This window comes from Bombus impatiens, unplaced genomic scaffold (genome assembly GCF_000188095.3).
Source record: "Bombus impatiens unplaced genomic scaffold, BIMP_2.2 scf_0219, whole genome shotgun sequence".
Classification (NCBI taxonomy): Eukaryota; Metazoa; Arthropoda; class Insecta; order Hymenoptera; family Apidae; genus Bombus; species Bombus impatiens.
In genome coordinates, this window is record NT_176638.1 from 648,129 (window position 1) to 663,204 (window position 15,076).

The 15,076-nt window shown below is 42.1% G+C and overlaps 2 protein-coding genes across 9 annotated transcripts in view; one reads left to right on the forward strand and one right to left on the reverse strand.

The window, feature by feature from the left end:
* LOC100748641 (DNA ligase 3) overlaps nt 1–8,049 on the forward strand; it is a 28,853-nt gene extending 20,804 nt beyond the window's left edge. For 2 of the 3 annotated variants that reach the window (XM_033319900.1, XM_033319899.1), the window contains 18 exons: nt 1,537–1,775; nt 2,525–2,604; nt 2,676–2,753; nt 2,846–3,023; nt 3,101–3,256; nt 3,329–3,460; nt 3,532–3,611; nt 3,679–3,766; nt 3,845–3,922; nt 4,182–4,305; nt 4,518–4,588; nt 4,660–4,806; nt 4,877–5,377; nt 5,600–5,713; nt 5,793–5,884; nt 6,387–6,477; nt 7,090–7,261; nt 7,840–8,049. In XM_033319900.1, coding sequence (XP_033175791.1) covers nt 1,572–1,775; nt 2,525–2,604; nt 2,676–2,753; nt 2,846–3,023; nt 3,101–3,256; nt 3,329–3,460; nt 3,532–3,611; nt 3,679–3,766; nt 3,845–3,922; nt 4,182–4,305; nt 4,518–4,588; nt 4,660–4,806; nt 4,877–5,377; nt 5,600–5,713; nt 5,793–5,884; nt 6,387–6,477; nt 7,090–7,236 — 2,361 coding nt within the window. In that variant the 5' untranslated portion in view covers nt 1,537–1,571 and the 3' untranslated portion in view covers nt 7,237–7,261; nt 7,840–8,049. The remainder of the gene's footprint in view (nt 1–1,536; nt 1,776–2,524; nt 2,605–2,675; nt 2,754–2,845; nt 3,024–3,100; nt 3,257–3,328; nt 3,461–3,531; nt 3,612–3,678; nt 3,767–3,844; nt 3,923–4,181; nt 4,306–4,517; nt 4,589–4,659; nt 4,807–4,876; nt 5,378–5,599; nt 5,714–5,792; nt 5,885–6,386; nt 6,478–7,089; nt 7,262–7,839) is intronic. The other variant, XM_024366492.2, reaches the window with a different exon arrangement.
* Nucleotides 8,050–8,092: 43 nt separating this feature from the next.
* LOC100748997 (prohormone-1) overlaps nt 8,093–15,076 on the reverse strand; it is a 60,772-nt gene continuing 53,788 nt past the window's right edge. For all 6 annotated transcript variants that reach the window (XM_012383707.3, XM_033319904.1, XM_033319905.1 and 3 more), the window contains exon 3: nt 8,093–8,879. In XM_012383707.3, coding sequence (XP_012239130.1) covers nt 8,715–8,879 — 165 coding nt within the window. In that variant the 3' untranslated portion in view covers nt 8,093–8,714. The remainder of the gene's footprint in view (nt 8,880–15,076) is intronic.

The following is a 15,076-nucleotide window of genomic DNA, read 5'->3' on the forward strand; positions in this document are numbered from 1 at the left end:
GACGATCAAGCCCGACCCGTCCTCTGAAAGTCACGCAACAAGTTTGTTGATGCGGTCGATAGTTGCCAAAGTTGTACGTACAATTTCGGTATAAAGCCGAAGGTTCTTGGCTTCGAAGGCCGGTCGACAAGCCTGGAAGAGGTGTGTACCGTTGTTGACCAATGAATCGTCGATAAGCCGTTACGCGAGGATCGTCTCGCAATAAGGTGCATCGCGTATCGCGTGCTCACGCAACGTAAACACTGCGATAATTTCATATTTTTATAGGCTACTTATTTCGATGATAAACCGGGGCACAGAGATCAGGGACTCGCGCGTTGGATCTCTAATTAATTTCTGTGACTGTGCTGCTAAAATTCAATTCGTACACGTTACGAAACACACGGCTCGAACACGTTTGCAGTTCGAACATACGCAGAGGTTGCGAGACGATGCCGACCAACTTCACCATAGGCGAGTATCGGCTAGCGGAGTTTTCGCTTATGTTTGCGGCGATCGAGGAACAATATCGGAAGAGGAGTCGCGATGAAAAGAATCAAGGTATCGCGCGATAAGCTACGCGCCGGAAGTACACATACATCGCGGGGACTGGTGGGTGCGCGATAACGATTGCGACTGTAACGGAGCCCGCTATTTATTCGTCGCAATTCGTTCGCAATTTTGCCGATGATCTAGTCTTCGACGCAAAGGAGGTCGTCGCTGAATTTTCCACGAAGCGCGTTCTGATCGGTGTTCTTAATCGAAAAGACGCGACGCGTCCGTCTTTCGATCCTTCGCTTCTCCGCTCCGATTTCTTCTCTCTTCGTCTGTCTGCATTCTTCTCGCGATTTGCGTTCCTTTCTAGTCGGATACACCGACTATACACAGGTGTTTCTCGAGTGCGAACGAGCGAATGACCCTTCCAGCGAAACGTCACGAGCTGCTGTCTGTCACCGTTAGGGAAGAAGGGAAGAAGGGAATGCGAAGGAGAACCGTCGGCGCATCGGGCTGCAACGACACAGTGGAAAGTTACGAGGCGATAGCTGCGTTCGATAACCGCCAAGCTGATCGCGGATATTCTATCGGACTGCGTTCAATTCGATTCGATTTCGTCTTTCTACCGTTCCGCGATTTCCTACTTCCAACTTCGCCTATTCTACGATAGTGCACGCAGTTTTAAGACCACTGTCTTTTTCATGGAATTTCATCTTACCGCATCCTATTTTAACATTCCATTCACCAGGAAACAACACTTTTTTCCAATCTTGTACTGGCCAGTGCTTGTGCACTTGCACCTGCACGACCTTCGCACCTGAGTATTGGCTTCTTCCGAGATACGCGTCCTTCGAGATCAAAAGCACCAAGACTTCCTCGAACGGTTACTTTATTGTAAATCTATCGTTTCACTGGTATTATACGTAAAATATCGAGTAAAGTAAAATTTGTTAGGATCCTTCGACGAATGTAACGATCAGGTGTTCGGATACTCGTATTTATAACCGACAGCGTAAACTTGTTGTTTAAGTCTTCGTTGTTCAAATCATTCCGCGTTTTCAGATGGTTTCAACAGCGACGTAAAGCTGTGGTGCAAAATGCTGCTTCCGGGGACAGCGAAGAGGATATACAACTTGCAGAGCAAACAATTGGTAAAGCTGTTCTCTCGTATCCTGCTTCAGGACGAGGACGAGATGTTGGAGCATCTCGAGCAAGGAGACGTGAGCGAAACCATCCGGGTGTTTTTCGAAAACAGCGTAGCTTTAAAACCAGCTCTAAAAAGCGTACTTACGATTCAAGAGGTAATAGAATCTGTCCTATATTTCGGTTAAAATTTGTATCGATGTATCGGATAATTTACCAACTTTTTCCGCACGCAAAGTTATTCGGAACGGTGTTTCACCGTAGACACGTGCCGCTATATAATCGCGGAAAGCCTCTGGATGAAACGTTGGAGATAAATTCTCGGGGATAAAGAGAGACTGCGCGTTATCTTTATAATTTGCGACGGTGGAAAAACAAATGGGGCAACGAGCCTGTTTTTTTTCCCATGGTAGACAAATTGAGAGAATGGAGGGAGGAAAAAAAAAGGAAAGAAAGAGATGCTTAAAATTGAACGCCTCTTTGTAGGCGTCGTTTAATTTTTTCTCAAGCTACCCTTCCTCCTTCTCTTTTTCGATGACGTACTTCACCACATTAAACGACACTGGAATAAACGGGATAAAGACAAAACGGAATTTACTCGCGTCGAAATAAGAGGCGGTTCTCCCTCAGCGTCGATCGATCTCTATCTCTATATGATTAAATTGCATGGAGGTTCGTTCGACAGGGGAATTCTTTTGACGTCTTCAGGATTATCGAAACCCAGTTGGATTAAACGGAATTCCCGGTTCTCGGCCAAAGTTCGGATTTCCAGATTTTACTTGCCAAAAGTAAACCTCGGTTTACTTTCTATTCCGCGTAGGGTTTGTTCTAGAAAATAGACATACTATTTCGTAAAAGTTAGTCGTTATTGTCGTCATATCGATCGAGCGAAATCCTTTTTATTCAGGTGGACGAGTTTCTGCAGCAGTTGTCGCTTCTAACTAAGGAGGATGAACAGATTCGTCACTTTCGTTCGATCGTTTCCAGGTAAATTATTTGCATTGCCCGCTTCCGTTGTATTTTCATTTATAGAAGGCAAACTGTAACTCGTTCTTCAGATGCACCGCAGGCGATCTAAAGATGATCATCCGGCTGATCAAGCACGATCTAAGGATAAACGCTGGCCCGAAACATATGTGAGTCTATAGCGTATAAATAGTTGTGCCGTAAACGAGACGATTAGGCGGCGATCGGTGATATTTTTCGTTTTTTGTCGATACGTTTGCAGTTTGGCCGCGGTACACGATGACGCGTACAAAGCCTTTCAAACGTCCAGGGACTTGGACAGCGTGATCGAACGATGTTGGCGAGGATCCCCGAAATTCGATAAACCGTCTTCGTCGCCGGGTCCATCTTCCAACGTTAAGATTACGCTCTCGCTGATGACACCTGTCTTGCCGATGTTGGTAAGCTTTTGCATGCCGCCTGAAAACGTGGCAGTAGCGTTGCAAAACGTCGGAGCCTAACGTCTAAACCTGAATAGGCGGAGGCTTGCAAATCCGTGGAAATGGCGATGAAGAAATGCCCGAATGGAATGCTGGCCGAAGTGAAATACGACGGAGAACGGGTGCAAGTGCATAAAAAGGGAAACGAATTTCGCTATTTCAGCAGATCCTTAAAACCGGTGCTTCCTCATAAAGTAAATATTCCGTTGCGCGTGTCTCTCGATTTTCTTATTCGCAAAATGTACACGTGTCTTTTCTCGTTCCAGGTGAATCTCTTCAAGAATTACATTCCGAAAGCCTTTCCAGACGGCGATGACTTGATTCTAGACTCAGAGATCCTCATGATAGATACCAAAACTGGGCAACCATTACCCTTTGGTACCTTAGGCATTCATAAGGTTCGACTATTCGTTGAAAATCTTCTCGAGAATCTTATTCTTAAAATTCTATCTGTTGTTTCGTTTTCCAGAAAGCCGAATTCAAGGATGCCAATGCCTGCTTATTTGTCTTCGATTGTATCTATTATAACGGGGTTGTTTTGTTGCATAAGTAAGTCGAACGAATTTAATTCGTTTCCCTTCGGCTTAAAGTAATCGCAGTCTTTTGCTATGCGCAGATCCATGATGGAACGAAGACAAATTTTAAGAGAAAGTATGACGGAGATACCAAACAGGATAATGCTGTCGGAAATCAAGGAAGTCTATGTAAGTGATGGCATGATTTTCGATTTTTCGCCTAAAGACATAAGTGGAAAATTATAAAGCAGGAACAACCATTTACAGAAATCTCAAGACTTGGCAGAAATGATTGCCAGGGTTCTTAAAATGGGCCTCGAAGGATTGGTGCTTAAGGACATCCACGTACGTATCACATTGTAACCTTGTAAGTATGAAGATAGAACGTTTTCTTATAATGTGCGTAGCTGCTTTACTATCGTTTCTTGATTTACCATGGAGGAGAATTGCGTTCAAATAGCAATTTTCCTACCATGATTAATGATAACAGTTTATTATCTTTTTTATACTCTTATTGTCGATTCTTGGAGTTTCGTAACGTGTGTGTGATCGTAACTCGTGCGATAGTTGAGATGAAGCGATGCTAACGCGTGATTATTTACAGAGCAAATACGAGCCGGGTAAAAGACATTGGTTGAAGGTAAAAAAGGATTATTTATACGATGGTGCGATGGCCGATAGCGCAGATCTCGTTGTGCTTGGCGCATGGTACGGCACGGGAAACAAAGGTCTGTACCATCTGTTTGTTCTACGATGAATTTTCCTCTACCATATCTAGACTGCGATTATTTATGCAAATTCATATTTTTATGAACATAACTAAAAGAACAGATTTTGTCACTTATCAAATATTAGAACAGTTACTATATTTTGAATAACTATGTCGTTTCGTACATTATTTCTATATTTAATTTTTCTTCTATGCGTTCCATATCTCTAGGTGGTATGATGTCGGTATTCCTGATGGGCTGCTACGACGAAGATCGTGGTAACTGGGTAACAGTAACAAAAGTAAGGAAACGCATACTGTGCAACAATAAGGAATTTCGAAAATTGTATTTGGAAATTGATCGTACGCGCAGGTACACACCGGTCACGACGACGCGACCTTAGTCATGCTTCAGGATGAGCTCGATATGATAAAAATAAGTAAAGATCCGGCCAAAGTACCGTCCTGGTTGCGCGCCAATAAACCAATGATTCCTGACTTTGTCGCAAAGGATCCAAAGGTATTTGCTCCACTTGGTTTAATTCTCAACTGAAAGCAGGTGTATCGATATCTTCTCTTACGTATTTCAGAAACAGCCAGTGTGGGAAATAACGGGAGCAGAATTTACCAATCAAGGTGTTCACACAGCTGACGGTATTAGTATTAGATTTCCACGGGTAACGCGTATTCGTTCTGATAAAGATTGGTCTTCCGCTACTACTTTGAACGATTTGCGACGTCTTTTCAAGCAGAGTTCCGAGTCGATAGATCTTAGCCTTCTTTTGTCTTCGACCTCTGACCATAAGGAAGAAGGTGACGATAAGACAACCAGACAGGATACCTTACCAAATGCACAGGCGAAACAGGAAAGAAAATTAAAGTCTCCGTCGAAAAGAAACGACGATTTCAAATCGATCAAGAAGAATTCCTCTCCGTACAAGTCTCCCACAAAATCAAAAGCCACCTCTAATCGTGTAAGAGCCGATACTAGCAAAAAAACGAACGAAAAAGTATGCGACAGCGAAGGAACCAATGTCTCGGATCAAAAGGACGCGGAACAAGCAGAATTTTATGCTTTCGTAAATAACGATGTGTGTTTTCAACTTTATATCAATTAATGAGCAACTACTCTTACCTTATTTAAATAAGATTCACAAGCCAAAGTAGCTAACTGCATTTTGTTCAACTTTTAAAACTCTTGAAATTTTTGAAATTTTAGTACCAAGCTACAGTACTTCATTGATGCCAATTTCGTATAATTTGATACATTTTCGGCTGATTTATTCTAACTTACTGTACACGTTTATTTATAGTATATAGAATATTCTGCCATGGGAATTCCACTAAATTGGATCGAGGGACGAAAGCCAGAAAACGGACTTCCGTCGGATGCGAAGCCATTATGTAATCTAACAGATAACGAATTGGTACGTAATTTGCTGGTAAAATAAAACTTCATCTTTTAACGAAGGTTGAAACGTAATAAAATTATTTTCTGATTGACAGACGTCTAAGAGTATTTTAAAGGGCGCGCCAGTCAGTTTAGCGTCAGGTTTTACAAAAAGCAAGGAAGAAGACATTCGCAAGTTACTCAAAACGTATCCTTTTACGCAACGTAGTTTTCTACGAGGGCCCCTTTTTTCATCGGTCCGTCTTTGGAATCAAACCGTCCACGAAATTATAGTTAGACTTGATCGGTCAGGTTGGATTACGTACCGCTACGACTTAAGGGACGATTTTTAATTACTTTGGGATGGACGCAGAATTCATTGTGAAACGAGTTGCGTTCCATAGAAAACTCACAGATAACACCTCGGGGAGAGGCAGAGTTAACAAGTAGCAGGGTAGGAAAATGGAACACGAGGCTCTCTTTTGTGTCTTAGCGCGGCTCATACTCCCCTGAGGCGGATTTAAAGTAGACGAGTCGCTTAACGACCGTATCGCGAGAAAGAAACCAAGTCGATTATCTTGTAGGGTCCCTCGCGAGAAACGGGTCGCGAATCGTTGCGGTCTTCTTAACGCCACCTTTCTAGTACAACTTTCAAGCGCAACCGTCAATCCAGTAGTAAACTTCCTTAAGCACTGTAAAATTCATTTTAGTCTCGGAGCCAAGGTGTTGAACGATCAGGAAAGATCCGCGGCCATGTACGTGGTTCATTCTTCCAAGGAGATTCCGTCATCCCTTGTGCGCGTAAGTATAACGGCTTTTGACGTTTTATGTTAACGTCTCCGGAGATGTTGCTCCGTTTAGGGCAATTTATCCAAACTAGCTCGACCGTTTCGAACGTTGCTACGGTAAATATTTCTACAGCGAACTACCGCGGTGTTTCTCGGCGGAAAACAAATTTCAATTACAATTACGATTTCATCATCGTTGGAAAGCGTAAGCTTCAAATCGTATCATCTTTCAGGAAAAAGAAAGATATCGTTTGGAACGCGTTTTGCCACTTTCCTGGCCAAACAGTGGAAAACTGGAAGCAGTGGGGGAAAGGGGAGTGTGTTTTCGATCGCGTGGTTAATGGACGAGTTTTAAATCGATCGAACGAGCAGGTTCTCGATAACGGAATTAAAGTTGGTTAACATAGCGGCACCATTACCGCGTACTAGCGTCGGCATTAAGCGGCTTCAGACTTGTGGAAGTTGTCGGTTCCGTTAACCGTAGGCGCCAATTGCTCGGTCGCTTGCCACCGATAATCTTCCGTCGCCTGTCGAATATGATTTCCCCACATCCGCCAGCAAACACGAACGCTAATCTCGCAATCACGATGTTCCTTGCGTTCACCTTGATCCTTGCATTTTTCAGGAGTTCGAGGACGTGTCAAAGAAGGCAAGACACGTAAGTGTCTCTTGGGTAGAGGCAGTTGTCTCGACGTGCGAAATTCAAGAAACGGAAGAGCATGCGGTAGAACTGATCGCCGATTACTGTTCTTGTCCCTGTTTACATCGGTGATGTGCAGGTTCTATTATTTTATACCGTGAGTCGTCTTTCTCGTTTTGTTCTCGTAGTTGCAAGTTGTTTGATATTGTAACTCGAACGAAACAAATTCGAAACCTTTGTTCTTTCCATCTGATTTACAATCATTCTTTATAATTCCATACATATGCATCGTCGATCATAAGCATCAGAACACCAGCTGATACGTAGTACAAATTGTATGCTTCTCGTTGTTTCTGTCTTCAAAGTATTTTATTATAAATCTGTTACTTTGTTCCTCGTATACGCGTCTTATAATATAAATAAAGGAAAATTTCCTATGGGTTTCTTAATATTTATGACCGATGGTGCATTTACTTAGCTTCTTGCATCTTATCGATATTCTGCACTGTGATGAAACCAGAGACTTGGAAACGATCTTAATTGCAAAGAAAGGGCACCTCCGACGATTGTATAATTATCGGAGACGCGAGTTGAGTAATTCACCAAAGAAACGTTTGAGGAGAATCTTAGTTTGTAGCAGAAATACCGCAGGAGATAAATCTGTATCGACTTACCTTTGACATATCCCTCTTTCGTTCCGCGTGGATGTCTATATTATTTGCTTTGCATTCGCAGGTTCTCGGCATTCGTTTGCTGCATCCGTATCAGCATGTAGTTTCTATTTTCGGATCGGTTTGGTGTCGCTCGGAATGGATCATTCTTTCGAAAAGATGCGACGAATTTTATACGTTGGAATGAAATTGTAAATTTTTTATCAGCTATAATAATAAAGTTATAATGGCAGCTGTCAGGTGTATTCGGAATAAAGGAGTTATTGGAACCGAGCGTGACTCGTTTTATTATTCATTTTAGCTGGAGAGCGATTGCATACAACAGAAATAAATTCTTTATTGAACTTTCTCCATTAATGATTACAGCCACCGTGTTCATAAACGTAAAATTTGATTTACAAGAACGTAGCGATACATTCCACTCCACCGTCGAACAACGAAATAAGTCGTAAAGTCTATTTACGTGGAATAAAAATGCGAGGTGGCCGATCGCTATATCGCGAGAATATATAATCTCGATAACATCTAATCTACCATTTTCTTTCTTAATATCGAATACAATGTATTGCGGAAACTCGGTGCTAATTTACATCCGCTACATTTCCAAGTCTTTTCCACGTGCGTTTCCCTTTTTAAATGAAATTCCATTGGACGATTCAAATTTCAAGCGCGATAGAAGAAACAAGCGATTCGCTTCCTGCTAGAAATATGATTAGAGTTTTGGTATCATTGATATCCGAAGATCAGCGGAAGCTGGATATGCGCGGATGTAAAGTTCGCAACTAGAACCGGGTTCGTGTTCGTCGAGCTACACTCGACTATTTAAAAGTTACCACTGGACAAGAGAGATATAGGCGGAGGAGAAGAAGAAAGAAGAAGAAGAAGAAGAAGTAGAAGAAGAAGGAAGCACGATGGCGATCGTCGAGTTAGCTGGACGTTTTATTTGCCGAAGCAGGAGACCGCGTTGAAAGCGCACTGTTTCCAGTAGCTGCGTTTACGCTGGAGATCCCCGATGTCCAACTGATTCCGAAGCCGTTTCACGATTTGCTTCGTAAACAGGTAATTGATCAGAGCAGTCTCGATGCTTCCATCGTCGTCCACCAGCTGAAACACACGCTTTCGCCAGGTCTCGGAAAATCATACTCTTTATTCGAGTACATCGCGAACACATCGAAGATTTATCGTCGATGTTGATACAAATTTCACGATTTTTCCGCCATACGAATGAGACATTGAATTTTCGTTAAACGGAAGTTTATGATAGTCTTGCTGCTATGAATTTTTGCGGATATCGCGGTTAATGCGATATGTACACGTGAAATCTTTTTCCGACTATCTCGAGCAAACAGAGACGTCGCAAAGTTTGAAAAATAGCTTTATTACATGTATCGTACGCTAAATCTTCGTGTTCACTCTGCGTTCACGCTGCTCGGGATTAGGCGTACACGTGCATATTTTCCCGAATGCAAAGAAAAAAAGAAAAAAAAAGAAAAAAAGGGAGAAAGGAAAAGGAAAGCACTCGATCACGTAACTAGCAATCTCGAAGGAAAAATGCTTCGTGTTATTGGAACGTTGTTGGACGCGTTAAACGTCGTTATTTCTAATATCTGACTTTCGTAGCATCGACTTTTTCAGAAAGACCAAAGCTACGTTTCGATGAACATCGATTATATGGGTCGTGCGAGCGAAACGAAACAAATTTCATTGGCCGTAATGGCGTGCATCGGAAGTAAAAAAAAAGAGGGAGAGCATCCTACCCCTGTGACGTCGTATTGACCCCGATATATTTCGCGATCTTTCGCGTTACCATCGGAAAAGCAACGTTAATGGATAATAATGCTCTGAAAGCTAACGCGGTTTTATTTACGTTCAAAAGAATTTCGTGGCGTTAGAGAACATGGGGAAATCGTTTAAAAAATACGCCTGGATAACGGTATGGCTTCGCTGAACACGATTTTTTTTCTCTCTCGTGCGGCTCTTTTTTCCCTTTTTTAGTTGGGAAAATGTGCGCGAAATCAACGGAGCGTAAAGTCGTTGAAGCAGGATAACGCATGTATCCGATTCAGGATAGGCGGGATGCAAGTAAAACGCGATGGTTGTAGTCTGAATACGTAAGTAAATAAAGATATTTAAAAAGAATCGAGAGAGATAGCGTGGTAAGCGCGAATAGAGCGAGAGAGAGGAGTTTAATAATCCGATGCCAAAGCGTTTCTCGTTTAAACGTTTGTGCGCGCTTCGAAAGATGAAATAGCAATTTGCAGCAGCGAATGATTAAAAATTAACGAACAAATGGAAAGAAAGAAGAACGCGTCTATCGCGGCAGGAGAGCGTTTAATTCGACGTTTATAAAGTTGTTGAATCAGCGTTCGCGACGGACAACCGGACGCTAAGTGAAATCGGATTGCCGTTGCCGAGCTATCGATTATCGGATCAGCCGCAAATTTATCAGCCTTCCTTCGAACGAACCACCGTTCTTTATCGTTGCTTCTCTCCGTGACGGAGCTCTAAAAGTCGTCGCGGTCCAGCTTTGCACGAGCCGTTTGCGAGATTAGTCGTCGCGGGCGGAGACCGATTTTTAATATCCTGCGATTCCTTTGTAAGAACAGTTGGGCGGGACGTACGTTGACGGTCCGCCGGAAAAGATTCGCAAAGAGCTCCGTGTCGATTTCCAGCGACGAATATACGCGGCTCGTGAAACTCGTCTTCCTTTGGAAAAAATCCATCGAAGAAACGTATTAGGCGAGATACCGTCGTTCGAGCCTGAGCGAACTCCGACTGCGAGAAACGACATGGGAAGGGAATCGAAGAACGAGTAACTGTATTGTTCGAGTTCTTTTTGCACGGGATGGTCTCCTTTCGAGAAAAGTAAGGAATAAATTCCTATCGATGGAAGATGCCGTTATTTCGCGCGATATCTGCTTATCTCCGATGTTCATTTCCCCGTAACATACGTATGCTAATGTCGAGTTACGGGAAATTCCTCGTGCGATATAACTGCTTAAACGAATGAACCTGTTGTTGAACGAGGCATGGCGCGCGGTACGCGGTAGCTTATTTGCAATTCAAACGTGTAGATAAGAGTTACGCAACAGGACTTTGTGCGAGCGTCGCGTTTGTACTTTATACGATGGTCGTGGAAAGCCTGGATAAGGTAGCACGAATGAAACATCTTCGCGTAGTGTTTTGATTTAATACCGATGTAATGCTTCGAAGATCTTCGCGTTTTCCGTTGTACATCCTACGTTCGAGATGAACATCAGCATCGCTGAATCCCGTAATGCTGCAAACTAAACCCTCGCGCGACGTATCCACGTCACTGTCGTTGTGATTTGTAACGGACGAACAAACGCTCGGTCCCCTAATCGAGTTTAAGAGTAATATGTATAATTTCTAGGACAAGTTTCCTGGAACAACATGGCAAACTGCTGCACGTTTATTGGACGAGAGAAAAGAGCAAGGTCCCGATACATCGACAAACGTAATTTCGTTTCGCTTGGCAATTAGCTTTGCAATCCGTTGCAAAGGACATACGGTTCTTTTTTCGTTTCTCCGCACGCTTCTATCCTAACGACCCTCTTGTACTTGCAGCGGAGGAGAAATTTAATTTGTCGCTTTGAAATAGTAGCCAGTAGTAAGGGCATATTGAAATCTTAAGCTGCAGTCGTTCGTTTGGAAACGTTTAACAAAAGTCGCGTTTAACAGCGCGAATATTTCTTTTCTCCGTCGACGATTAGTTTTCTCCGGGGAATCGACGTTCTTTAACTCGTGCGAATCGTACTTGTAGTTTATCTAAGCCCGTTCAAATCTTGAAACTCGACCGATGGTTCGATCGAATTTAATCCGAGTATCTATAAACGTCCGATCGTTTAGCTGTCATCGCGACGGACGAGGATGTACGTTGTGAAAGGTGAAACGTGCAATTGGTATTATTAAACCGTAAATTCGATCGAGTCACGTCGAAATTGTAAGACGGGATTACGAGACGCCGCACTAGTTTGTAACATTTACGCCAGTTACGGAGATCGAGAATTCTTCCGTGTATAGTAAATACGCAGATATCTGGAAAGAAATTGCCGAGCGAATAACGAGCCTATCACGAATAATCGTTTGTCTCGTATCGTTTTCTAAAAATGGAAGATATTTTCCGTACACCGACAACGCGGAGTAATAATAATTACGCGTAATATACGCACGCGATATATTATTTTTTCATAAGAAACAACCGCTTCATGCCCACTTTTTCGGCTACTGTACACAGACTGTTACCGAACTGGCGATAGAAACCGAAAGAAGATGATCGTGAGTGGAAAAAACAAGTCGAAAATATGGAATAAAATTCGTTCAAACGGCACTTCGTTTTTCAAGAAATCCAGTTTCAAGATTTGTCAAATGTACTTAAATTTGGCTAACAGACTAGATACGAGTAGACAACGAGCAGGAGGTTAATCTACATGCGAGAAGAAGTGAAATATATAAAATGAAATATCGAAGAAAATAAATTTTGATCGTTAAACACATTAGAAAGTCAAATTTACTTTTCTCGAGAAGCAAATGAAAAAATGTTATCCTACGTCCTTCGATTCTTTTCACACGTGGAACAACCTTCTGTCACTTATTTACTCTTGTTCAGCCAGGTTTTAGCCAGGTTCGAGTATACTTGACAGATTTACGAACTCGATTTTCTCGATAACGAAGCCCCCTAGGAAAAACGTCGCTCCACGTTTCCCATTTATTTTCTCGCGTAGATTCTCCTCCTCGTCGTATGTACCAGCAGTTCGGGAACATCTTGTATGTGAGTTATAATCTCGCCTAATATGTAGCTATTTCTTGTTGTTGGAATTCCGGACGACAACCTGCCTTGAAACTATGCGACTGTGCCGTGGTAAGCGGCTTTGTCTTTGACCATCCTGAGGACGCGCACGATTAAACCGTATCTGTGGAGTATCAGAGATAGCGTTAATTGCGCACTTAACGTCGTTTGTGTTCGAACCTGCGTGGTAACATTAACCGGTGGAAATTCCGAATTAATAGAATCCGGAATTAAAATTGCCATTACAGCCACGTCACGGTACAATCACGTTCTTCGATACACGCGCCTATATATAATCCGTCGCTTTGGGATCGAAGGAAACGGGGAAAATCGAAACGATTGGAAAAAGTTGAGCGCGAGGAACTATCGCGAAGAAACTAAGTAGTTTCACAGCTAACAAACGCATCTCTGTCATGGCAAGACGCGACCGACTCGACAGTTTGCACAGCCTTGGAAACGAAACTAACGCGACATTTCGCGAAACGACTATAAATAAATTGAATTTGTCAAGCAGTCGCTTACACGCTGGAATAGGGACCGAGCAACAGGTTTCTCGCTTCCTTTTCAACCACTAGCGTTTTCCACCTTTTCTGCCCTATCCATGTTTCTCGTCCGATTATCCTTTTCATTTCGGATGGCTCGACGTTGCCGTTCTTATATTCACCAACTCGCTCACGCTCGATAAAAGTTACGTCAGCAGATCTGAGTCGCGAAATTGCATTATGTTTCATTGAAATCCGGGTTACAGTAGCTCACGGATGTATTCCAACACTTTTAGAAACCTTTTATCCATTAGAAAGCATTTTCAAATCTCACTAGTAACGTAACGAGACGCGGCTATCGCGATTGTATCGGTGGAATTTGAGATATTTATTGGAAGTATTTAATTAATTAAGGTATTTGTGCAGTCAATTATTCGTTATATTAATAACCTACGATATTTGGTATTACGATATTACGTAGAAGCTACGATATTACGTATACTAATTTTTTTTATAACTAACGATAAGCGTATGTTAGCAGCAAATGTCTTGTAGCTTGCATATGTATCTTCGAATTGGTACTCAAATACCACTATGAACACTAATGTTTCGTTATAGCGACAGCAAAGGTTCAAAAGCTTTCGTACTATTTCGAATATATTCGGCGAAGATTTTTCCGGTGCGTATTCGAATATTTCCGTGAACCACTGCAACTGCTCGCAGATTTCAAATTAGAAGTAATCGACTTTGATCTGAATTTGGTCGGATTGTAAAACCGGAAACTTAGCTCGAAGTAAACTAGGATAAAGGTTTCGAAGAGTAACGCGTTTTAGTCTCCGACATCGTTCGGAAATTGTGGAAATTTCATTATCGATCGTTGAGTGAACCTTTCGTTGGTCAAGGATAGGACCGATTATTAACATTCTCTTGGAGCCCCCTGGAAATATCGAATATATCGAATACGTGGAGGGTAACACTTGGCATAATAAGAGGAGTCCTTCGTATTGAAAAAAGGACGGTTTGCTGTCACTGTCGCTATCTGTGTGCCTGGTGTGCGAAACGAGTATGCGACAGAACGGTATTCATTTGTATTGACGCGCGTGACTGTAATATGAATCGTTGCCTCTTTACCAAGCTACATCTTCTCTCTTTTGTACGGTCTCCCCACGAGGAAATTGTTTGCTCGGTGTAAAATTCTCATTTCCTATTTATGGTAATTATTTACAAAACGGACGACCTCGTTGCTTTCAACGAGCTTGAAACATGTTGTCAGAATCAACATTTTGTACGATTTTTCTCTATACACGTTACCATCGTTCGCTCGGATGTAATAATCAAGCGCAAGATATTCGCAAAAAGTTTCCGATCAATTTACGGTACCGTCACGCTTCGTTCTGGAATATAGCACAGCCTAACGCATTTTCGACAATCGTTTCCAACTCGATTCGGAAAGAAAAATCAATGGATTAGGTTTGGGTCAGATAATGAATTAGTATTCCGCTGTTGTGAAGCGGCCAATAAAGCTACTATGAAATAAACTCAGGTATTGAATAATAAAACAGATAAAATTCATATATTAAGTTTTATATTGTATTATTATTATTCGAAGCTGGAAACGCTTTTAGTCATGATATTGAAAAAAGTGACTGTTCGATGATCAAAATTATACGGTCGACGAAACAGAAACTTTTGCGAATATCTCGGAAACTAAAGCCGAGCGACGGTAACACGTAGAGGAAGAGATTGTCCACGATATTGACTTTGATAACATATTTGCTTTGTAAATAATTATCCTAATTATTTATTTATTTATTATCAGGGACAAATAGGCTAACCACGATATCGCGATGTGAAAGTTGCGTGTACCGATTACTCGATCGCATTTGTCTGATTAATCGACGAAGAAATTAATTTGGAAGCGGAGAGAAGCGGCTGTTAAATGATGCAGTGAAATAGTTTCAAAGTGCGGTTAACCGTTCGAAATGCGTCATTCGTCGACCGCAAATAAC